The 24,414-nt window shown below is 47.0% G+C and overlaps 1 protein-coding gene across 1 annotated transcript in view; it reads left to right on the forward strand.

Annotated features, from left to right (window-relative positions):
- Positions 1 to 719: 719 nt before the first annotated feature.
- Positions 720 to 24,414, forward strand: part of LMOD1 (leiomodin 1) — a 33,434-nt gene continuing 9,739 nt past the window's right edge. Inside the window, exon 1 of the mRNA XM_074977580.1 lies at positions 720 to 1,312. Within this exon, the coding sequence (XP_074833681.1) occupies positions 1,052 to 1,312 (261 nt within the window). The 5' untranslated portion in view covers positions 720 to 1,051. The remainder of the gene's footprint in view (positions 1,313 to 24,414) is intronic.

The raw sequence follows: 24,414 nt of genomic DNA on the forward strand, positions 1-24,414 counted from the left end.
AGTGAAGATACCAAAGAAAGGGACTCTCCCTGAACAGCTCCCTGAACTTCTTGTTCTCCAGATCTGTTTGCTGCAGATCTGAACATGTACAATTACCCAAAACAGATTTCATAACAAGGTGGGTTTCTCTGGCTGCCTTTGACACCTGCTGTGGCTTCACCCTATACAGATACCAATCAGGCAACATTCATCTGCAATATCTTAAAAATGTAGCCCAAAATATCCAATGTACTCATGGTTTGTGGGGTCATTTTGGTAGAGGAGGGTTGTTTGTTTGTTTTGCTTTTTTTGGAAGGAGGGAATTGTACAGGCTTCCAAATGAAACAACGTAGATTTGTTTTCAAAGGAAGAGATATTGGAAGAGATTTCAGGGAACTGTAAACATATACAGGGATCGTTTTGTGAAAAAGAAAATTTTCTTAAATGCTGCGCACGCTCACAATGCTATTACCAAATTCACAAGGAAGCTGTGAATTAACTGCACGTGTGTTCCATCCAGCTACACCTTCCACCCGTATGATGGGAAAACAAACTGTGGTACAAGTAGCTTTAATGCCTTTGAATTAAACCTCCATATGGACACACCCTAAATATCTGCAGCTCTGGCTCTTTTCTCCCTGGTCTCAAACCCCAGCCGAGAAGCTTGTGTATTTTTGCATGTTTTTGCACTGTGTTGTCCAATTGCCTTTAAAAGGCTAAACGTTCAGTACTAAATTTGGTCATGCAGCTCTTCCAGATTCCCTGGAATGTCCTCAGGTTTCAAACTCCTCTGATAGAGAGAGACCCCGCCTTCTGCCTTTCCTGATTGGTTTTCCTGAACCAGGCCGTGCAGCTGTTAAATGCAATTGGCCAGCTGTTGTACCAACCCAGTCCTTCCTTTATAACCAATTTATCCTGAGCTGGAATAACTGAGAGCTGCTTAGATTTAACACTTCAGCACCTGAAAAGGGGGTGGGGGCAGTAGTTTCTGGTCTCCTATTATTTCAGTGATTTTCCTTCACTCTTTGCTTTGTCTAACATCACAGCTGTGCTTCACTTACACACTGCCAAGATGTCCAAGGTAGCAAAATACAGAAGGCAAGTCAGTGAAGATCCTGATATTGACAGCTTATTGTCTACTTTGTCTCCAGAGGAGATGGAAGAGCTGGAAAAGGAGTTGGATGTGGCTGATCCAGATGGAAATACCCCTGTGGGACTCAGGCAGAGAAACCAAACTGATAAGCACTCTACTGGTTTGTACAATCGAGAAGCAATGCTCAACTACTGTGAAAAGGAGACCAAAAAACTTATGCAGAAGGAACTGTCATTGGACGTAAGTCATATGTGTCACTATTTGAGTTGTACATAGGGACGTTTGGAGAGAGCTCCATCAGGCTAACTTAGGGGACAGAATAGAAACTAATATTTAGATGCAATTGGCGTGTAGGAAAGTGGGCCAGCATGCTCCATGGCTGGGCATGGTGACACCTAAACACAATCCTTTTCTATTCAGGGGCCAGGCAGACGCTTTGGGAAGGGGTCAGGGAAATTCTTGACATCCCAACATTTTTTATTAGTATCGAAGCCCTTGTTAATTGCCTGGGATTTTATTTCTGTTTGACAGTCTACTAGGTAACGTAAAGCTAATATCCTTTGGTAAAGCTTTTATGGGAGGCAACTTTTCTCAACACACATCAAGACTTTTGGTGGAGAGGGTGAAGAACCTTTCGGGAGTTAAGGGCTATTTACCCACAGAAAAAAGGAGGTGGGGGGCCACATACAAGCGAAAAGCAAAAAGAAAAAGCCCTCCTAGATCTGGCCCCCAAATGAGAAGCAAAACAAAAAAAACGGTGGGGGGACAGGAACAACAGCTCACTCCCCTCAAGCTCCAGCCCAAGAAAGGTGCTTACCCCGGGGGTTTCGATTAACTCTATTGGGGGGTGGGGTTGAGGTTAGTAAATTTTGTGGGGCTCCTTAGACTCTGGGCTGCAGCCAAAAATGAAGGGTTCAATGTGTGGGAGGGGAGTGTGGTGCAGGGTCTGGGTGGGAGGTAGGGTGTAGAAGTGGGTTGAGGGTGTGAGGTCTGGGTGGTAGGGAGGGTGTGAGAGCAGGGCAGGCCAGGGTCTGTGGGTAATGCAAGAGTGGACTAGGGGTGTCTAGATGAAAGAGCAGGGCAGGCCTACTGATGGGGGGGAGCAAAGGGGGCAATTGCCCCCAGCCCCTTTGAAATGCAGCAGTGCTGTGTGCCACTCTGTAGGTGACTCAGAGGAAGCATGGGAGAGGCCAAGGCTGACTGCCCAAAGTCCTGCCCCTTCCACGCTTGGTCACACTCCTTCCAGGAGCAGAGAGCTAGGCCCTGTCCCATCTTGCCCCCAGGCCTGGAGCAGGGGATTGTGGCACCTACCTAGCACAGCTCCTGGTTGGGCCGGCAGGTGACTTTGCACTGCCCTGCATTTGCAGACACTGCCCTCTGCCACTCCCATTGGGGTTGGAGCCTGCAAGTGAGCAGAGGCACGGAGCTTTCCTGTACTGCTGTTCCAAAGCCACTTTCTCTCTGCAGCCAGGCAGACCCCTGTGCTAGATGTAGCCTGTGGCTTCTTATGATCCAGTCCATGAGACTGGGGGCTCCCCTGCTGCAGTGAGGTGAGCCAGCACTGGCTATCCAGCCACACAATTATGTACCAAGCGTCAGTGACACCCTTCCTCCCCACATGCCCTGGAGTTTCAGCACTGGCCTGCATGCCCCCCTGTGTGGCTGGTGCCCCAGCACCAGTTCACAATCCTATAAGGGTGGGTGGGGGGCCTGAAGGCTTGCAGGCCAGATCAAGACAAGCTGCTTTGCTGCCTTAAAACCATCCACAGTTGTGCATTTCTCCACATGTTCTCTTTGGTTTTGGAGAGTTTCAATACCCCAGTCTTTTTAGTTCCTCACATGCAAATTTTTGAAAGATTTCTTGGAATAGCAGAAAAGATGAGAGAGGGATTTGCTGTCCTGTGAAAATCAGTGTCAGAAATAGGTACTGTAGTATACTAAGACATTTGGTTTGTGACTTTTATGTCAACACAGGTCAGCTGCCGTTCACTCTTTTGGTAGATTTGGATTTATTTATGCTTCTTTTCTACTCATTTCTGTCTCTCTCTACCTGGAAGGTTTCTCAGGAACTGGGAGTTTCTCTCTTTCAGCCTTCCTCTTCAGCCTTCAGTTTCTTCTCTTGCTCTCAGCCATGATTCTGACACGCAGTTTGACTTGAGGCTTCTTTGTCATGTGCCTCCCACACAAAGATCCTTGGATGTAGCTTTGATGGAAGCAAGTTGTATTTCTCTGCAACATTTATTACCCAGTGGACCAGGAATACACAGAATTTGCTTCAGCCTTGGATGGCAGGGTGGGTAGGGAAACGATGGCTGGTATTTGCCATTATCTGGCCTTTTTTTTTTTTTGTTATGGCAAACTGGATCAGCATAAAAAGGGTGAATCATAGGTCTCTCTACTGCAAGCTTCCATGTCGCAGGCCCAGCTCTATGTGTTGGTAAAGGGCTGGATTTAAGAATATAAACTGTGTCAGAATAGCAAAGGTTTATGTGAAATACCAATTTTAACGGTCTGTATTAGCCCTAATTTCTTCCCTATTCCAGTTTATTTGGGGACACCTTGCATCCGTGAGCCCACAGCTGAGTAGTGAAGCCCAACCCTTTGAGTCAAGAATTGTGTCTTTTTTACATCTTTATACAGTATTTGTTGTAATAGAGTCTCAGTTCTGGTTATGGCCCCTGGATGCTGCCATAATGACAACAGAGAGAAATTTGCAGATTTGGGATGAGCAAATGAGATATTTGATACCTAAATAAAGGATTAAATATTCGTGTCCCTCCCCACTCCCTGTGATTTGCATACTGTGGCAGCATTTAATTTAACCCTTCTGAGGCCTGTCAGTATTTCTCTAGGGGCTTGTCTTCACCATATGGTGGATTGACACTACAGCAATCGATCCACCAGTGCGAGAAAGCAACCTCCAAGTGCTCTCCCATTGACTCCAGTACTCCACAGGATGACAAGAATAGGCAGAGTCGTCAGGAGAGCAACCCCTGCCAACCTTACCGCATGGAAGGTACTGCAGTAAGTACATAGCTCCTGCCACCAAGGGGAATGGTGCCACCCTGCACCAGCTGCCGTCCCCCACCCCCTCAGTAATCTCTGAACCCACATGCCTGGGGGATGGTGAGCAATCGGGGGGTTGGCAGGGCAGTGGCAGGAAGTGCGAGGCTTGGAGGATGGGAACAGACGGCCCCCCACCACCACCACCCACCCAATGTGGTGATACTCCCGGGCTGGACTGCACAACTGCTCTGGCTGGGGCTGGCCTGTGGGCCATGAGTTTGAGATCCCTGCCTCAGATGTTTAATGCTCTCCACACTTTGTACAGAGAGCCTAGACACCTAACTCCAGGCTGAGGATTCTATGCAGTGGCCAGGCACCTCAGAGTTACAAATCATAGTGACTAAGTCCCTTTGTGCATCGAGCCCACACGGGGAGCAGCAATTTCATAACAATGAGTTCGGCAGTCTGGCAGACAAAGGTCTAATGAGATCCAATGACTGGAAGGTGAATTTAGACAAGAAATAAGGTGCAAATTCTTCACAATGAGATGATTAAACATTGCAACAACTCACCCAGGGCTGTGGTGAGTTCTCTATCACTCACAATTTAAAATCAAGACTGGAGGTTTTTCTGAAAGCTCGGCTCTAATTTAAATAGGGAATTAATTCAGTCCATTGATCTGTGTATGCAGGTCAGACTAGCTGATCACACTGGTGCTTTTTAATTATATAGTCTATGACTCTAACAAATGATGTTAGGAAGGGCCTGTGACAGCATACCACAATGGCATGCAGCTAGCCCAAGTTCAAAGTCAGCATTCAAGCATTCATTTGGAAAGCCTCAATAATCCGGGTGCAGGAGATTCTCTAAGTCTTAATGGTCCTGAACAAGGGAATTTGCTGGACTGGGGTGGTCCCCAGCTGCCAGGCCCTCAGCCTGCTTCTGGCCCTGCATCCCAGTGCTGGCTGCCAGTCTGCCCTACCCCTAGCTCCCAGCCCAGCTGCAGGCTGCCTTAGCCTTCTGGCCCCACCATGGCAGCCCTGGCTCCAGCTTCTAGCCCTGCTGTGGCTGTGGCAGCCCTAGGTCCCAGCTGCAGCAAGGCTGATAACCAGGGCCACCACAGCAGTCTTGGCAGGGCTGGGAGTGAGGGCTGCCAGACTTCCTGCTCCTTGAGTTCCAGCCACCAGGTCTCTCCAGCCCAGGAACATCCGTGGTTCTGCCAGGCAAGAGAGTCCTAGTTTAAGGAGGTACACCCTGTTCTTCTTACCTTTGGCCATGGCGTATAGTTTTTATTCATGGAGAACATCTGCTCTGAACTGGTGTTAGGGGGAGAAAGTATCTGTAGTATAAAGGAAGAGGAAGGAAAGGGTGATTTTTTGAAAACTGGAAAGCTAGAAATGTTGTCATTGAAGTTAAACTTGAAATGAGTTGGAAAGCATGGAAACCCCTGCCCCTGCCAGGGTGCATGCACACATACATGCATATATTGTGAGGGAAGGACTTTGTGGTGGAGTGCGGGAGGGCAAGGACTGTGGGAGTGACTCACTTTGCAGAGTAGAAGAGCACAGTAATAAGGGATTTGACAGAGAATAGTGAGGTCAGTTGCTCTGTGGAGGGAATGAAGGATGGTGCTGTTCTCCCAGGGTCTTGAGGAGGGTATGGCTGTCTCTCTTCATTGACCCTCAGTAACTTTAGGCTGCAGAAGACAAAGCATATTGGCTGTTGGCCAAACTCTTTGGTAAATCTGGCCCAGTTAGATTGCATTGCAGTAACTGGATATTGTGGAGCTAACTTACTTCTTCTATTTCTATCCCTGTGGGGAAAGAAAAAAATATCCCTCTGTCCCTTCCTCCCTCTTGGCATTGTTAGGAACTAGAGATTAGCACCTGTGAAATGCCAAGTGCCAGCATTAGCAGTTTTGTGCCTTCTGCTCTGTTTTGGGCTTTGCTGGTCAGGAGGAAGCTTGTACGATCTCAGCAGCTATCACCAAAAGCAGACCACTTTTATTGTTCTCTAGGATGTAAGACGCTTGTACAAAATTACTATGATTATTTTATTTTGTTATACAGCTTAAGCCTAACACAGGTGGAGCTTTCTGATTTGCTTTCTGTGTCATCAGTTAATACCACGGCAATAAACAACTAACTACACAAATCTATTTTCCTGTATATAGATTTTATATCATGACTGTCTTTGAATGTACAGTTGGGGCTCCTATTGTAGTTTGTGGAGGGGTGGAGTCACTTTCAGCTTTGTCCTTTGGAAGCCTATTTGTATTCTCTCTGAACAGCCTATCCCATGCTCCTTATTAAATCAAGCAAAAGTGTTATGAGCAGAAAAGAGAACTGAAAGTGAGGGTAAGAAAGGAACTGGGCAAGGACCAACAAGGAAAGGGCATAAAACTTCTTTTCCTTGTAATGACTGTAAAAGCATCTTAAAGATTTTACTGTTTATTGAGTCTGAGTTTCCAGTACCAAAGGCACACGGGTAATAAATATCCAGTGAATTTTCTTTCTAGCTTCAAGTTAGAATCTCATACTACATGACGTTATTGCTAAGCAGTTAGTTTGCAAGGCAGCAGGGGAGTTCACATGTCTAACAACCAGCAATACAGAGCCCTCATAGCCTCTCCAGAGCTTGCCTGATTTTGTTTAACATTCCAGTGCTTTAACAAGGATTACAGGCTGTCCATGCCTACCCAGCAAGTGGTGAGAATTTTGCTATCACAAACATTCATCTTTTAAAGACAGAGTGACCAGACTACTAGGCTGAAATGATACTTCCCAGCGGGCGTGTGGATTGTAGACACACTGTACTTTTCCTGCCTCCCTTGCCCCCCACTCTGTTCTTAGTAGCTGTGTACTAATATTTATGAGAACTCTTTTTGAAGCACTTGGAGACCATTCTAGCTCTGCTACAGTCCTTGTTTGGGAGCAACTAATCAGTTCTTCCTGGATGGATCTGGCAAAATATACATAAGCAAAGGGTAGTATTGTAAAGAAAGGGTTTCAACCATGCTAATCGTTGAAGTGCCTCTTGAATTGATTTCTCTTTCCCAAGAATTTAGCTTCAGACACCCCAAATGTCTGCTGAATCTTAGAGGAGTGAGGTGAAAAGGGCAAACTTGGGTAACCATGAAGCTGTTTATAAACAACCTAAAATAGAAGTGAGTGTATCTGCACTGGGGAGCCAACTCCACATCTTGTTTATGCATTAATTAACCTTTGTTTCCTGTTGCTACTGAGTGTAAATATCTCCCAGTTTTGTCCTTAGCCTTAGGAACATGTCTCTCTTTTTAGACGTACTTAACAGGATCTCAGACCTGCACAGAGATCCATGTATGGGAGATAGGGGAGGTGTACGTGAAACTAGGTGTGGCAGTGAAATTTAGGTCGGGATCTACAAGCAGATTTCCAGTAGCAGAGGGTTCTTTAATCTGGCAGATAAAGGCAGCCCAAGCTCCAATGGCTGAAACCTGAAGCTGGTGAGGGAACAAAACAAAACAAGCAGTCCCATAGCACCTTAGAGACGAACAATATTATTTATTAGATGATGATCGTTCACAGCCAGACTCACTTATTCAGATCTGGAGAATAACTGATAACAGAGAAAAAGAACTGATAGAAAAAATCTGATGAATCAGATGGATAGGGAAGAAAATAAAAACCCTCTGCATGTGTCTATTAAGTGGGATGTCTGCCATCACTGTGGCTACGTCTACACGTGAAGCCTACATCGAAGTAGCCTATTTCGATGAATAACGTCTACACGTGCTCCAGGGCTGGCAACGTCGATGTTCAACATCAACGTCGTGCAGCACCACATCGAAATAGGCGCTGCGAGGGAACGTCTACACGCCACAGTAGCACACATCAAAATAAGGGTGCCAGGCACAGCTGCAGACAGGGTCACAGGGCGGACTCAACAGCCAGCCGCTCCCTTAAAGGGCCCCTCCCAGACACACTTGCACTAAACAGCACAAGATACACAGAGCCGACAACGAGTTGCAGACCCTGTGCATGCAGCATGAATCCCCCGCTGCAGCAGCAGCAGCCAGAAGCCCTGGGCTAAAGGCTGCTGCCCACGGTGACCATAGAGCCCTGCACGGGCTGGAGAGACAGCATCTCTCAACCCCCCAGCTGATGGCTGCCATGGAGGACCCCACAATTTCGACGTTGCGGGACACAGATTGTCTACACGGTCCCTACTTCGACGTTGAACGTCGAAGTAGGGCGCTATTCCGATCCCCTCATGAGGTTAGCGACTTCGACGTCTCGCCGCCTAACGTCGAAGTTAACTTCGAAATAGCGCCCGACGCGTGTAGCCGCGACGGGTGCTATTTCAAAGTTAGTGCCGCTACTTCGAAGTAGCGTGCACGTGTAGACACAGCCTGTGAACATCAAAGGTAGGGAAACTGTCCTTGTAATGCATAAGATAATCGAGATCTTGTTGTTCATGGACAGGTATCAAACTTGAAAATGAATTCCAATTCAGATGTCCTCCGTGTAATTTAGTGTTAAAATCTTTGTTTTAAAACACACACCATAAGTTGTCAATAGTGTGTCCTGCCAAGTTGAAATGCTCACTTGCTGGTTTATGTGCATTCAGATTCCTAATGTCTGATTTATGTCCATTCATTCTTTGGACAAGTGATTGTCCAGTCTGTCCAATATACGTGGCAGAGGAGCACTGCATTGGAAGTGCACGAATATGAGCTCCTGATTGTGTGACTCATGTGGTTAGGTCCAGTGATGGTGTATCTAGCGTAAATATGTGGACAGAGTTGGCAGTGGGGTGTGTTGCAATAAAACGTTGCAGGATTAGTATTTCTGTGGAATGGTGTGTGGTTACAAGGGAGAATTTTCTTGAGATAGGGTGTCTGTCTGTAGGAAAGAACAGGCCTGTCACCGAGAGCCTGTTAAAGTGAAGCCACAATTTCCAATATAGGTTGTAGATTGTCAGTAATGCGCTGAAGGGGTTAGAGTTGATGGCTATTGGTTATTACAAGTGGTGGTCTGTTATTAATCCTCTTGGGCCTAGCTGGAAGTAGCTGGCTTCTAGGTATTGGTCAGGCCCTGTCAATCGGTTTCTTTACTTCTCCTGGTGAGTAAGTTTTACGAATGCCTGGTAGAGCTCTTTAAGTTTTTTGTCTCTGTCAATCAGAGAACAGTGTAGCTAAGGAGATGGGATAGATTCCCCATTGCTGGAAGTCTTTAACCAAAATTAGATGCCTCTTTTTCTAAAAAATAAGTTCTAATTCAATCACAAGTTATTGGCTTGGTGCAAGAACCAGAGCGACATTCACTGGCATATATATAGGAGCTTAGTTCTTGTGGAAGGAGTGGTGTTGAGCACCAGGAATTGTGCTTTGGGTTTCCTGCACCTTTCTCTAGTTTTGTGGTGGGTAAAGAGTTGTTGTGCTGGGTTCTGTCTAGATTTATTTCTGTCAGAGCCTTCCCTCTATGTCTATGGTTAGTAGTGACACACATGCCCATTTCAGATTGTGAGGAGGGATAGCCCCGTGGTTTGAGCATTAGCCTGCTAAACCCCAGCTTGTGAGCTCAATCCTTGAGGAAGGCATTGGGGCAAATAGGCATCAGGAATGGTGCTTGGCCGTACCAAGAGGGCAGGGGACTGGACTAGAGGACCTCCTGAGGTCCCTTCCAGTTCTAGGAGATATGTATCTCCAATTAGCTATAAATCAGATCAATTAAAACTTCAGGAGCCTCCTGTTTTTCATATACTTCAGGCCCACATGCATGAGGATTTCCTTATGCTTTGGAGTGGTACAGTTTCTCCTTTAGTTAAACAACAATGCTGCTGAGCAGAACTCAATTCTTCAGTGCAGTGTTTTGTTATTAACAATTACTGAACAAGGACCTTGGAAGGCATTTGCATACTCCAAATGTACTGCAGTACAATGCATTTGAAGAGTCTAGCTCTCAGAGAACAGCTGCTGCTTTGCATCCAGGGATGAGGAGAGGCAATGGGACATGCCTCCTCCCACTAAAACACTAAAAAGTTAATGCAGACTGGTAGGACATTAATGACAGTTCTTAGCGCACTGACCATGTGGCCCTTTTTTGGATGACACTACTTTAAGGATCATGTTCCACACAGAAGTTCCAGAAGTCCCCACAACCTCAAAGGTATAACTGGGGAAGAGAAAAATAGGCTTGCCTTATAACATAGCACACTCTCCTTGGATGTGGGTGACCTCAATTCAGTCTCCCTTATGTGTGCTGAGGGGAAAGGAGTTGAACAGGGTCCCCCACCTCACAAGTGAGTGCCGAAGCACTGGACTGTGTGACAGTCAGAAGTAGGTCTTCCTGTCTGTCCTGTTGAAGCTGTCCCCTTTCACTGACTATTAACCAGGCCAAGGACAGAGTGCAAATGATTCCAGTGGTTAGTACCCCGAGTCACTCACTGTGTCTCTAGCCCAATTCATTTGGTAACCAAAGTGGCTTCAACAGGAGAGAATGGGAGAGCCCCACTCTGGCATAGCCCACTGATGAGGGCTTTTGAGACCCCCAGCAGATATGGGTCTTAGGCAAAAGTGCCTACATGCCAGGCTTTCGAAGGTATTTAGACACCCAAAGATGCAATAGGTGGCCAGTGTGATTTCAGACATGCCTAACTCCCTGGGAGCCCATGCAGTATAGACAGTCCCACTCAGTGGGCATCTTCATCTTTAGGCACTTCATTATCTTCAAAATAGTACTGTGTATTCCCCATGGAACCTTTCAGGTCTCCCCATTCCAAGGTGCCTTCTGGGCCTCACGTGTCTCATTTGTCCTTAGCACCAGAACCTGGGGCAAGCGCAAATGGCTCTGCCAATGCCTATTCATGACCGTCCTTCTTGCTAAAAAAAAAAGAAAACCGAAAATTTTTGGGAAGAAGGGGCCTCCGGAAGGAGGATTTCCTTCCAGAAGCGCCCCCCACCCCCGCCAGGGCCATACTTCTACACGGCCTTTTGGAGTCTGGAAGAATAGTCTTCTGGACTCCAGATCACGTGACATTATGGTAATGAGGCGTGGGGAATTCGCATCCGCACCTCATTAGCATCTTTTGCTCTGCGTATTAGCATGCCGCTTCCAAAGGAAGTGGCCTGTGTAGAAACAGCCCTTGAGTCTATCACCATAAGGCAGGTTTTCCCCATCCTTTAATCATTCTTGTGGCTCTTCTCCAAGCTCTCTGACATTTTCCAACATCCTTCTTGAACTTTGGACACAAACTGTACAACATTTCAGCAGCAGTTGCACTAGTGCTATTTATTTATCATTACTTATGCAGTTCCATTTCCACAGCATCTAAATGCTCCACATCTAATTTACATTCAACACTTATGAGTTGGCCAAATTACTGACTCGTAATTATGCATCACCCAGGCATGCTGCAATGGTAAACTCTTTATGAAGAAATGGAGCTGACAGTGAGATTGTGTCTCAGAGGCTAGAAAACCTGAACTTCAGTGCCCAGAGACATCAGATTCTATAGGAGCAATCCCTGCTCTGGAACCACCTGGATGATTCATTTCTAGGGCCTGGGAAGGTACATACTCATTGCTGGCACTGCTTAGTGGTCAGGCGGGTGTGCAATAGTCTTGGTACGAGCAAGGATGGCTGGGAGGAAGACGTGTTGCTCTTTTCCTTCTAGTTACTCTGCTCTCCAGCCATGTTTTGTGTTCAAATCCATACCTTTTGCAGTCCAGTAACAGGAAAGCCTTTGAGATAACAAAGACTTGGGTCTTTCCCCTTGGGACAGGGTCATACGGTCCAAAACCTTGTATCTTCAGGGTCTTCCTCCAGCAAGGGTACCCACATCAAGAACAGACTTCTGTAGTTGTCCTTCTATAGGAGTTGATAGTGGAGCTTGACCCACCCCCTTTAACAGGCTGTGATCCAGGTCTCATTGGAAGATAACTAGGTCCTGCACCATGGAGTGCTCTGCACCTGTTTCCTGGATCATACCATCCAGTCCCCTCTTCTCCCAGCAGGTAAAGAGAAAGACTAGACATCAAGCTAGAGTCTCTAGCCTTCAGAGGAGCACAGGTCCCTTCTTTGTGGGCTCTGTCAGGTTGCTGGTCAGGCTGTGATGGCTCCTGGGCTGCAGGTCACCTCACCTCCCCTAATGGCTGGCTCCAAGGCATTCTTCCCCCCAACCCTTGTACACTCCTGCACCCACGCAGGCTAGAGAAGGGTGGACTCAGAGTAGCTGTTTAAACCTTTCTTTTCCAGTGTGGGGTTAGTACACCCTATCTCAAAAACCAATAGCAACCATGTCCTGTAATCATAAGTCACTGTGGGACAAACAATAGGGATAAAAGCAGACTCAAAGATTCTTGGACCCAAGACCAGCTAGGGCTTCAAAGATCATAAGAGGTTCAGTGAAATGAAAGCAGCGCAGCAGGCAGGTATTGTGCACACTCTAACAGCTCACCCTCCTGGAGGGTCATTGCTTTCTGCACTAACTTAGGAAAATATTTTTAAAGGGAAATAAAGTGAAGTGAGGCGCTAACATTTGCAGGTGACACAATCATTTGTTTAGTCAATGCCCTAGTATTGACTAACCAAATGATGGTGTCACCTGGAAATGTTAGCACTGCATTTCACCTTTTTCCCCTTTAAAAATATAGTACTGTGGAATCTCAGAGAGATAAATCGAAGCTTTCAGAATAGAAACCATGATGGCAGATAAAACTCAGTTCTGATGTGTAAATTAATGCATGTCAGAAACAAAATAAACTGAAGTACTCAGACCCCCTTGTGAGCTCTATATTTGTTGTATCTATTAACCACTCAGAAAGGGTTGTGGCACCTTTGCAGAGAACACAGTGGAGACCTCTGCTAAACAGTTAGAAGTCAGAAAAAACGAGTAAGGTATAACAAACTGGGTAGAAAATATTCAGAATGTGATGTCCTTCTATAATGAGTGGGGCCAGATCCCCAAAAAGATACAGAGGGAGAGGGGATTCAGGTTTGGGCAGTGTGAATGATCAGAGGCCTGGAAAGACTTCCATGAGAGACTGCAAGACTGAAGCTATTTGGTTTACAGAGAAGATACATAAGATAGGACCCGACAAAGACGTACAAATAATGAACAGTTTGAGAGGGTTGATCCAGTGTTTCTCTTTACACTTTCTCTCCCAATACAAGTTGAAAGGCAACACATCTAAAATGGATTCAAGAGTTTTATTAAAAGAATAAACATACAACCAGCAGAACTCATTGCCTCAAAATAGCAATGCCCAAGAACTGAGCAGGTTTCAGAAAAAAAAAAGATATATATTTAAAATCTGATAAGAACTTCCACAGCACTTTTGATGGACAAAAGATGTAGCATATATAAAGCTCCATGCATCACTGCATAAACCAAACACTGTGTTCCTAATTTAGTCCTAAGTGGAGTACAGGATGTGGTCCAAGAGGTGACTACTGCTGGACTGCTTGTTAATAGTGATCATAATATAATAAAAGTTAAGCTGAGGATGTTAGTTGAACAGAAATTGAAGAGGTACAGTTACAAAAGTGAAAGCTGCATGGAAGAGTTTTAAAGACATAACAGAGTCTAAACTTAAAATGCATACCCCAAATTTAAAAAACAGTAAGAACCAAAAAAGTGCTGCCTTGGCTAAACAAAGTAAATGAAGCAATGAGAGGCAAAAAGGCATCCTTTAAAAAGTGAAAGATATAGCCCAGTGAGGAAAATAGAAAGGATCATAAACTCTGGCAAGTGAAGTATAAAACCATAAATAGGAAGACCAAAAAGATTTGAAGGACAGCTAAGCAAAGACTCAAAGGTAATAGAAAAAAAAAAGCACATCAGAAATAGCGGGGCTACTGAAGGATCAACATGCTAATGGAGCCCTTGAGGATGAAATGGTCCTTGCAGAGAAACTACATAAATTCTTTGCATCAGGCTTCGTGGCTCAGGATGTTAAGGAGATTAACAAATCTGAGCCATCCTTGAGGTGACAAATCTGAGGCACTGTCCCAGACTGAGGGATCATGAGGAGGTTTAGGAACATATTAAACAGTAATGTCACCAGAACCAGATTATAGTCACCCAAGAATTCCGAAGGAACTCAAATGTGAAATTATTATTTAAATCCACTTGTGTACCAGATGATTGGAGGATAAATAATGTGAGGTCAATTTTTAAAAAGCATTCTAGAGGTGATCCTGGCTGTTACAGGCTGGTAAGCTTACCTTCATTACTAGGCAAACAAGTTGAAACTACAGTTAAACCCTGACTACTCGACATAAACGGGACTGACAGACAACCTGAAATGTTAGATAACTGGGGAAAGGTAGGTGGAGAGCTGTGGGCTGCCAGCTGCCCAGGCCAGTTTCTGCAGGATAGGCTGCCACCTGCCACAGGGCCAGCTGCATGGGGCAGGCTGCCAGCTGCTGCAGAGCTGGGGAAGTGATTATCCGACCCCCAATTATCCAATATTCTGTTTTATCCGACAACAGCCTAGGCTGTGTCAGATAATACAGAATGTTGGATAAACTGGGGATCGGATAATCAGGGTTGTACTGTATAGTAAAGAACAGAATTGTGAGGTACGTAGATGAGCATAACTTGTTGGGGGAGGATTCAACAGGGTTTCTGTTAAGAGAAATCATGCCTCACCAGTCTACAATTCTGAGGGGTTCAACAAATATATGGAAGAGAAGGATCCAGTGGCTATATAGTGTAATTAGATTTTCAGAAAGCCATTAACAAGGTCCCTCAGCAAAGACTCTGAAGTAAAGTGAGTCATAATGGGATAAGAGAAGAGGTCGTTTCATGGGTTAGTAACTGTTTAAAAGTAATGCATGTTGGAAAATATAGCTATTCATGTAAAATAATTGGAATGCACATGAACAAACACCCAAAGAAGAACAATTGGTTACAGCTAATTTAAAACCAGTCAGGATGTGCACAAGAGCTGGAAGATTTTTTGCCAAGCAGTAACTCACTGAGTCAGCGAAAGTGCCCCTGGAGTAGTGCTGAAATGCCACCAAACATATAGCCTTGCTGACCTGATCACCACACTCCCAGTTCCTTCTTAGAGCTACTGACTGCTGGGGGTGGGGACAGCACAGAACAATTTCTCAGGCTCCATTGGCTAGTTTCCAGCCAATAGGAACTGAGAGATTTTGCTGGGGGCATGGGCAGTGCCTGTAAACATTCCCTGCCCTGCGCCCCTGCCACCGCCCCCCCGCCCCGTGTCGAGAGCCACATGGAGCAGATAATGGGCTAGGAGCTGCTAACAGGCAGAGAAGCCTGCCTTAGAAGATGCTGGCTGGGAGCTGCTTAGGTAAATACCTCCTGGCCACAGCCTGTGTCTGGCACCAGACTCCAAACTCCCTCACAGACCCTGCACCTGCTCCTGCACCCTCCCCCAGGCCAGAATCCTCTCCTGCACCAGGTCACAATCCCCTGCTTCAACCAAACTCTCTCTCAGACCCCACACACTATCCTGAACCCCAATCCCCTACCCTAAGCTCCCTTCTGCACCCAACCTCCATCTCAGACTTCTCACCTCCTCCATAGAAAAGTGTGACCCTTAACCCCTTACCAAAATCTTGGAGTGCCCCCCCCCCCACCATCAAAAAATTATTGCCCACCCTTGCCCTCAGGGAAGTTAATTCATAACTGTGGGGTATAACATTCTTGTACCTTCTTCTAAAACACATGGCACTAGGCAGGGTTGGAGACAGAATACTGAAGTGCCTGGAGCCTTGGTCAGATCTGCTTGGGAATTCTCACATTACTACAGACCCTTTTGGTGTTCTTCCTGAGGGGCCCTGATAAAGGTCATTACAGAAAATTAGCTGGGAGTTGCCAACAGTGTGACTCTGGCTCACGGGGGCGTGCGTCTCAAACTTGAATGCTCTCCAAGACCTTGCAGGGGGCTACAGATTGGGAATCTCCATTTCGGCAGTGCTGGAAGGAGGGGCTCAAAAAGGAAATGGGAAGAAGAGACTGGAGACTTCTAAAAAATGGGGTTTATTAGGGAAACAAAACTGTCCATGTGCAACACATCTGGCAGCCGTATCGTATCTCTCAGCACTCTTCACAGTACCCACAAGGAGATGGAGCTATTTTCATAGAGTGATGTAACAAAAATATTGAGTCCAAAGCTCTGTTCACTGCTTTCAGTTCAGCAAGCAAGGCCAATTTACCCTGGACTTAGGGTCAGGGAAAGGCCAAAGTATCTGGAGAATAGTTTTCCAGTTCTGTAACGGCAGGTTTCAGGACCGTTTGCCTGAGGAGCAGAAAAAGGCGATGGACTCTGTCTCATTCAGGAAGGCCTGACCAGAGGGAAGTGGAATAAGTTGTTAACAAACTGAAAGGAATGGCTAGAGGGACAGAAAAGAAGCAGCTCATGTGATTGGCTGTTCATGTGTTAGGTAAACAGAGGGCTGGCAGGAGGCAAGGCAGGACCTGAACATCAGCAGTAGCATCCCTCCATGACGCTGGAAGCCAGTGTCAATTTGCTAGTGCCAGAGTCACACTACCTTGCCAAATTGTAAGTCAGTGGCAGTGTGGGAAATCGCCTTATTAGGGAACTTGTAGAGACAGGCTCTCTGGTTGGCAAGGTAGAGAACCAAGGCATTGGGAAGGGCTTCAGCACATGTGGGAAATGGGCTGAGTGATGCAAAGGAAGGGCAGATCCCCACAGAACAACAGTGGTTGGAGGAGCTCAGGTAAAGAAGTGCCAGACCTCCTAGTTACGGGGATGAGGAGAGGGTAACCTGACTGACCTAGGAGCAGATCAGGATCCTTTGAATGTTTGGAGTAGGGTTTTACAGAGCCACATTTCTATGAGGCCATTTATGGAATAAACGTCTACTCATTACAAACAAGGGCATCCTTTTCTGGCCTTTCAAGCCTCTGTCTCTAGGACCTGCAGCTATTGCTTTCCCTGGGAATGCTCTCTCATACACCGGGCATTTCCAGGGGGAGTTGAGTCCTGCTTTAGATCTTCCTCACTCTGGCTATTGGGAGTCTGGGTTTAGTAACCTTAAGAACATTGCCAAGGACACATCTTTTTGCCAGGAATTTAGTTGACTGTGGCCTTTGCCTAGGTTATTTATGCTTGGCTGGGAGCACAAGGAAGGGAGCTGGGTGTCCTCTCTGTTGTGGACAGTTTGAGTTAATCTTACCCATTTGCTCCAATGTTATTATAACAGGTATCTGAAAACAAAAACTTTCTTTGTTGGCAGCCTCCTTCCTGTGGTGTCTCTGAGAAGGAGAAGGTTCTGGCAGAGATGCTGCCACTTGCTCTCAGATTTCCTGGGCGCTGTGTTTTCTCTTGGTCATGGCTATTCACTTCCCTACAACTTGCTCCTGCTTCTCCCCTTTGTTTTTGTCCCCTTTCTCTGGCTCCTCCCATTTATCAACTGGTTCAGTCTTCACTTCCGCCAGGGCGGGTGGGGCTGCTCTGCACCCTGCATTCTCAAGGAGCACACACACATCACACTTTACGCCTTGCAGCCCTGAGGCTGATGAGCACCACAAAATCTCAGGAACTGCCTATCTGTAGAACACACAGAAGCATCTTGGGCAGGCAGTTGGCTGGTTTGTTTCGGTGTAATAATTGAGAGTGACGAACACCACCTTCTGGCATGAAGTGGTCTGCTCTGGAGAGTCCTGTCTTACTCAGTGTCTTGCTAGCTGTCCTACACTCCCACAGACCCACTCCATGCCCAGTGCACTGCCAGTCACTCTCACGCAGTTCCAAGGTGGGGAGAGATAGCTCGGTGGTTTGAGCATTGGCTCGCTAAACCCAAGGATTGAACTCACAACCCTGAGAGGGCCATTTAGGGACCAGGAGCAAATAAAGAAAGGGGGATGGTGCTTGGTCCCGTCAAGAGGGCAGGGGATGGGACTTGATGACCTTCCAGTTTGATGTGATATGTCACAATTTTTGCCATTTTCAGCTCGAGTGGGGAGCCTCTGGGCAGCAGACAGGCCAGGAGCGGGGAACTGGGTGCAGCCAGACTCTATCTGCCCCGCTTTCTTGTCAATTTCACAGCTCAAGATAAGCCTGAACCCACACAGTTGCCCTGTCTCTCTTGTGGAGGTGGTATTGTGATGTTGCTGTAGTTAGGCATTTCCATTGCAGCCGCGTTCAAACTTTTTTTCTGGAAACCAGGTTTAAGAAAACTGTTGATGCCTGTGACCCAGCAGAGCTGGAGCTGAAAGCCTGAGGTTGTGGGAGGGGGCTCAGAGCAGTGGGGAGAGGATTGGCATGTGGGAGTGAAAGCTTCAGGGCAGGGCTGGGAAGGAGGAGGTTCAAGATGTGAGCCAGGGCTCCAGACTGGGGCAGAGCGTGGGGTACGGGAGGGAGTCAAGGCTCTGGGCTGGAGATGCAGGCTCTGGGTGGAGTTGGGGTACAGAAGGGGGGCTCAGGGCTGGGGCACACCCATGGTCCCCCTGCTAAGGAGCCCAATCTGCTGATGACTACTTCCAGGGTGCAATGTTCTGTCAGAATTAGCATGCACTGCATGGGTGGAGTCCCCTTCAGAGAGGCTAGTCCCCTGTTCTACCCCTTCTGGCTGTATCCCCCAGGCAAGACCCCTAAACTCACAAACCTCCCTGCAGCCAGAGCCCCACACCCACCCTGCCCAGAGAGGCCTTGAGTGCCCTCCCTCCCACCTTGGCTGGAGGGTGCTCTGGCCAGTCCAAAGCTCAAGCCTCCCTAGGCCAGTTGTGCCACATCTCCCATCCCCTGATCCCAAGCCAGACTGCAGAAAAAGGGTCTCTTCCCCGAGGAGCCTGAGCTTTTGACATGCCCCCATGCAGGTTCGGTTCTAGGCAGTAACTGCTCGTGGTGCTGCAACAATTTTACGGCAGGTGCTGAGAGACATTCAACCAAACAGTAAACTCCGTATATAATAAAAACCACTTTGAGTTGGGGGTGCTGCAGCTCCCCGTACACCTCTACTTCCAGAACCTCTGGGCTACTCCACTTCCAGGATCTTCAGTAATCTCTCTGGAGTCCAGGGAGGTTATTGATAAACCTAGGAAGCTAAATAGCACATACCATCTACTTGGAGACTCCAGAACCGGTATTGGGCATAACAAAGCCAATAAACATTCTCCCTGCCACACGCGCAACTGGGTGTCTGATAGCAATGGCAGCAGCAGTGCCTTGCCCGGCCTGTTATGCCACCACCCACAGCAGGCTAACATGATGAGGTTGATACGTTGCCTTGACTCTGTAGTGCTGACGAAAGTCTAAGACTCGGATCCTCAAAGATATACTGCCAGTAATTTCCAATGAGTGTTAGGCACCAAAATAGCTTTGGGGAGGTGGGCCTGAGCACAGAGTGGTGCCTGCTCAGAAAGGAGGAGCAGTAAGATGACACTGTATGCTATTACCTGACGCACTGCAGGACTCAGGAAGGAGCAATGTAGGGTTTTAGCCCTTAGTTCTTTCCTTAAAGTCGTTGACAGTGTGCTGCATTGCACCATCACCCTAAACTTCTGCTAAAGGCCACAGACCGACGAGCGAACCCCAGAGGCAAATGATGCCTGCCAGCATCTGCCTCTGACAAACAAACCTTGCAGCAGATTGGCAGTTTGTACTGGGGAGGAACCACTAGCTTCTAATGCTCGGATTCCAGACGAGTTCTTAGTCTCCTTTTCCTTTTAAGGAAACATCGGAGTGGATTTGGGAGTGCAATCCCCAGCAAGCAATAGCAATAGTCATTTTAGTCTATTTAGAGGAAAGGAGCAGTCATTTCAGTTCATCAAAACACCAGTGATTAATCAGCCAAGCACCCGGCTGTTTGTGTTAGACTTCTTTTTAAAGGTCTGACACTGGGTATGAAAACATTACCCTAATAACTGCACTCTGAAGTTGACTAAGAAGTGCTGTTGGATGGGAGACTTGCGCTCAGTCATTTTTAGACACGTTGGAGGTAAATGTAGCAGAGTGGTATGGAAAAGCCAGAACAGATGTGGTGTGAATGGGGCAGCAGAGATGGGCAGAATGCAACCAAGGCAGCAGCCTGTAGGTTGTATGGGAAATGACACCTGTCTGAGTCACTGGCATTCTGTGCAGCCACTCGTGTTCTGCCAGGCTGATGAGGTCTCAGTGACTGGGTGAAGCAGACTGTTTCAGACTCCATGGCTGGGCACAAGCACTGAACACTTTGTATAGCAGTTTGGAGGGAAAAACGGCCCTGTGGCTAAGGTGGTGGCATGGACTGCAGTAGGTGGAGGTTTGCTTCCTAGAGGTGCATAGCTGAATGGAGTTTAGAGCCAGTAGGGATCATGGCCTGAGAATCCCCGCAGTGACCTCTATGTCAAGTTCCTTACTTCTGGACTGGCTAGTTGAGCAGTTTTCAATCTTTTTTCTTCCCCTCCATTTGTAGACCCCTAAAAGTCTGGAAAGGAGGCACAGACCCCTTTGGAAATCTCCGATACCGTTTGTGGTCCGCTCCGAGTCTACAGTTGAAAATCATAGAGCTCAAGAATAGATTTTAGATAAAGGCACCCCGGCCCCATATCAAACTGTAAATGACAGAGAATCCAGCACATCCCCTGGAAGTTGTACAGGTGGTTAATTACAGTCACTGGTAAAAATATTTCTAACCTGAATTTGTCTAGTCTCAGCATATCCTGTTACTATTATCTGCTAGACTGAATCTCTTTACAGTCAGAAATCTTTTCCCCACTAGCAGGGCCAGATAAAGAAAGGGTCTTTACCCTGGGGTGCTGGACTGCAGCCTCTTGAGGCCCCACAAAAAGATCTGATACACCAAAAGGCGCAGTACTTTTTCCAGGGCCCCCTTGGCCTTGGGCTGCAGCCCATGAAGCCTCTGTATGTTATCTACACCTGCCTGGTGGCGGGTGTGTGACATGGCTCCACATGCTGGTATTCTTCCTCCCACCTTCGCTCAGCTGGAGCAGCAGGACTGGGAGCTTCACCCACACACATCCCTTTCCTGCAGGTTCCACCCCCAGCACAGCCACTGGAAGCTGCATGTGCAGGATAGTGCCTTCAGGCAAGCTAAGGGCAGCAGACAGGGATACCTGGAACTAGTCCCCACTGGGGTCATAGTCCTCAGGGGGGCAATGGGGCAGGGCACCCATAGCTCTAACATCCAGCCCCAAGCCTCTTTTGCACTTCAACCCCACACCCTTACCTGAACCTTCTTCAGTGGGTGTGTGGCCAGGTGGTATGGCTGTGCAGGGGCTTGTGGGGTGCAGTAACCTCATGAGATTCTCCCAGAAAGGTGCATTAAGTTGAAGGATTTTGCAGCCACTCAAGTACTTCTGCAGGAGGAATGTCTTGCTTCCTTGTCTGTGGCTTCCCTAGAATAATTGTGTCTGAGGTCACACTGAGCTTGTACATGTGAGAGGAAGTCCCTGCACTGCTGCAGCTGCCATCTACATGTGTGATGAGCTTACCCCTCTTGTGTAAAAGGGACACTAGGACACCTCCTGAGCTATGCAGCCAGGCATGGGCTGGGGCCCTGGCTGAAGTTAGAGTATGGAGCTACTGGCAGTAACTGGGACATGGGGTGGTAGCTACAGTCGAGGGGGCAGGCTCTCTTGGGGAGAGCCGGAGGAGCAGTGATTCATGGAAGGACAGCTCATTACTGGGAGGCTGAAGTGTAGTCAGGGAAGGTGCTTCTGGGAAAGATTGGTACAAGCCCCATCCTCAGTAATGCTTCCCTTTCTCCTCAGAAACCACCTTCTTCAGCTCTAGCAAGAGTGTCCCATCTCAATACCAGAGGCAGCAGTGGACCATATTTCCATGCAAATACCTCTTACTGGGGAGGTGGGAAGAGGACTGGTGTAGGATTGGCTGTGGGAGAACACCTAGGCCTGCTGCTGAGTGAGAGCTCTGATTTGGAAACAGGAACGAGCCTTGTTTGCTTCTGGTTGAAGCAAAGCAAGTGTCTGGCAGCAACCAGAGCTGGAGATGTTGACACTAAGATCTCAGAAATGGGCTCTCTCCTTGGTGAGATGGGAAATGCCATCACCCAGGGTGAGCTCAAGCTACTTGCTCCCAGCAACTGCATCCAGAAAGAGGAGGAGCTGGTCCACGGGCTGGAGAGGCCCTGAGGCTGCCTCCCCAAGCAGCAAACCAGCTCCTCTTCCAGGTGGGTAACTGCAATGTCTACTTTGTATTCCCAGCTGGAGCACGAGGAACTGGCAGGAAGAGCTCTGGCAGGGCTAGCGCTCTGTCTGACGTACTCCCTTTTGCTGCCTGTTTAGATCCAAAATGAGCAGCCAGGAAATCTCTAAATGAAATAAACAGAGCTCCATCCCAAATGGCATCTGTTTATGCTTCAAGCACAAACCATCTCCAAGGACAGCTCCACACGCACTTACAGCCAGGCCAGATTTTTCCTCAGAATAATGTCTCTGTGGAATATACCGAGCTCTAGGTTTGAAAGCTGCTCATTGCACATCAGGGAACCAGGTGGGCCAGAGGCAGAGCTAAAGATCAAAGCAGAGACTAGAACTAACTGACTAATTTTCATTCTGACAAAGAGTGAACTGTAAGGGCCTTAAGTGCTGCACTTGGCCCTATCTTGTTTGATAGCTTTATTAACGAGCAGTGAGGCTGTGTTAGTCAGAGAACTGTGAGCCAAGTCAAAGAGATCTAATAATCTAGGGGAATGGCCAACAATAGCAGCTGAAGTTCAGTTTCGATAAATGCAACATAGCGCCCATTGGAAAAGAAAATATGAAGTACTCATGCATGTCACAAGTGGCTAGACTAAATGCAGTATGTCAGTAACAGGATTTGGGTATCACTGCAGAAGCTCAATGAGATTTTGGCTCAATATCTCTGTCATCAAGAAGCAGGCACAATGTTAGGAGACATAAGGAACAAGATGGAGAATAATAAATTAAGTATCATAATGTCACTATGGAAATCAAAGGTGTTGCCTCATCTGGCTATAGTCTGCAGTTCTGATCACTCCATTTCCAACAAGATATTGCAGAAGCAAAGATCATTCTGAGAAGAGCAACAGGAATGATCAAGGACCTGGAAAATTTTCTTATGAAGACAGTCACAAACATTTCAATCTGTTACATAAGAACGGTGGTAAACTATGAGAGAGTGATTAGCCTACAGAAGGTAGATAGGACCAAAGAAGCTTCTAGTCTCATAACAGAAGAGCAAGGGGGCATAAGTAAACTGGAAGGTGGGCTATTCAAACCTGACAATGAGTAATTGGACTGCAGAACTCACTACCACATGAAGTCATTGAGATCAAGAATTGATAGATAGTTGGGTTCCAAGGACAGAAGACATCATTTTCATAAGCCATCTAATTACTTATATAATACAGGCCAAAGAACTTCCCAGAATCTTCCACAAACTTTAGTCATTGTTCTTTTGGTTAGTTACTTTCACGGTTAAAAAAATGTATGCCCTATTTCCTGTCTCAATATGTCTACCTTCAACTTACAGTTACCAAAGCACACTATACCTTTCGTTGCTAGACTGAAGAGTCCATTGCTAAATATTTGTTCCCCATGTAGCGTGACAAAGTTGCTCTTCAAACTTGGTGGGCTTGTGCATTCATGCACATTGCTCACCTCAGACGCTCATAGCAGCCATCTGCTTTAGGCACTCTCTAGGGCACCATGTTGCTGTTTGTTGAGCCACTCTCATCATTGGCCAGCATGGGGAAAAGAGGAGAAAACCAACGTCTCTTTGGTCCCTCCAAGTGGCGCAGAGCAGCACAAAATGTTTTAACAAAACCAGTCCTTTTCCTGTGCTGATATGGTGGGTGGGGATGGAACTCCGGCCTGCTCTCTTCTTTGGGTTCTAGCCCTGTAAAAGCACCTGCCTGCAAACATCTCCAATAATAGCTGCATGACAGCTACAATTCCTTGGGCCCCTTCCCCACAGCCCTTCCCAGCACCTTCCTTACCTGCAGGTTTTAACCAGTATCAACCAGGTGTTCAGATTAGTCTGACTCCCTTGACTCTGGAAAGTTCCTAACTGGCTCCAGGTGCTTTAAATGGCTTGATTGCCTTGATTGATTCTGGCAAATTCCTGCTAGTTCTGGATTAGCCTCTGTTAGTTTACTATGGGACAGGGACCTAGTTAATCTAGGGCTAATATATGTACCTTCCACTAACCTGTAAACAGGGCAAGGCGGGTCTTGTAGCTATAGGCAGGCTTGCACCTCACCACTTCTCATTTCCCTACAGGACTACTCTCCTGTCGTTCTCTGACCTGACCATGTCACAGTAGCTAATTACAGATTACAATCAAGTTACCTTTGTTAAGTTAAATAGATTGAGCTCCTTAAGCATGTTTTCTAATCTTTGAATCATTCTTGTGACTCTTCAGTTTACCA

This window comes from Carettochelys insculpta, chromosome 26, assembly GCF_033958435.1.
Source record: "Carettochelys insculpta isolate YL-2023 chromosome 26, ASM3395843v1, whole genome shotgun sequence".
NCBI lineage: Eukaryota > Metazoa > Chordata > Testudines > Carettochelyidae > Carettochelys > Carettochelys insculpta.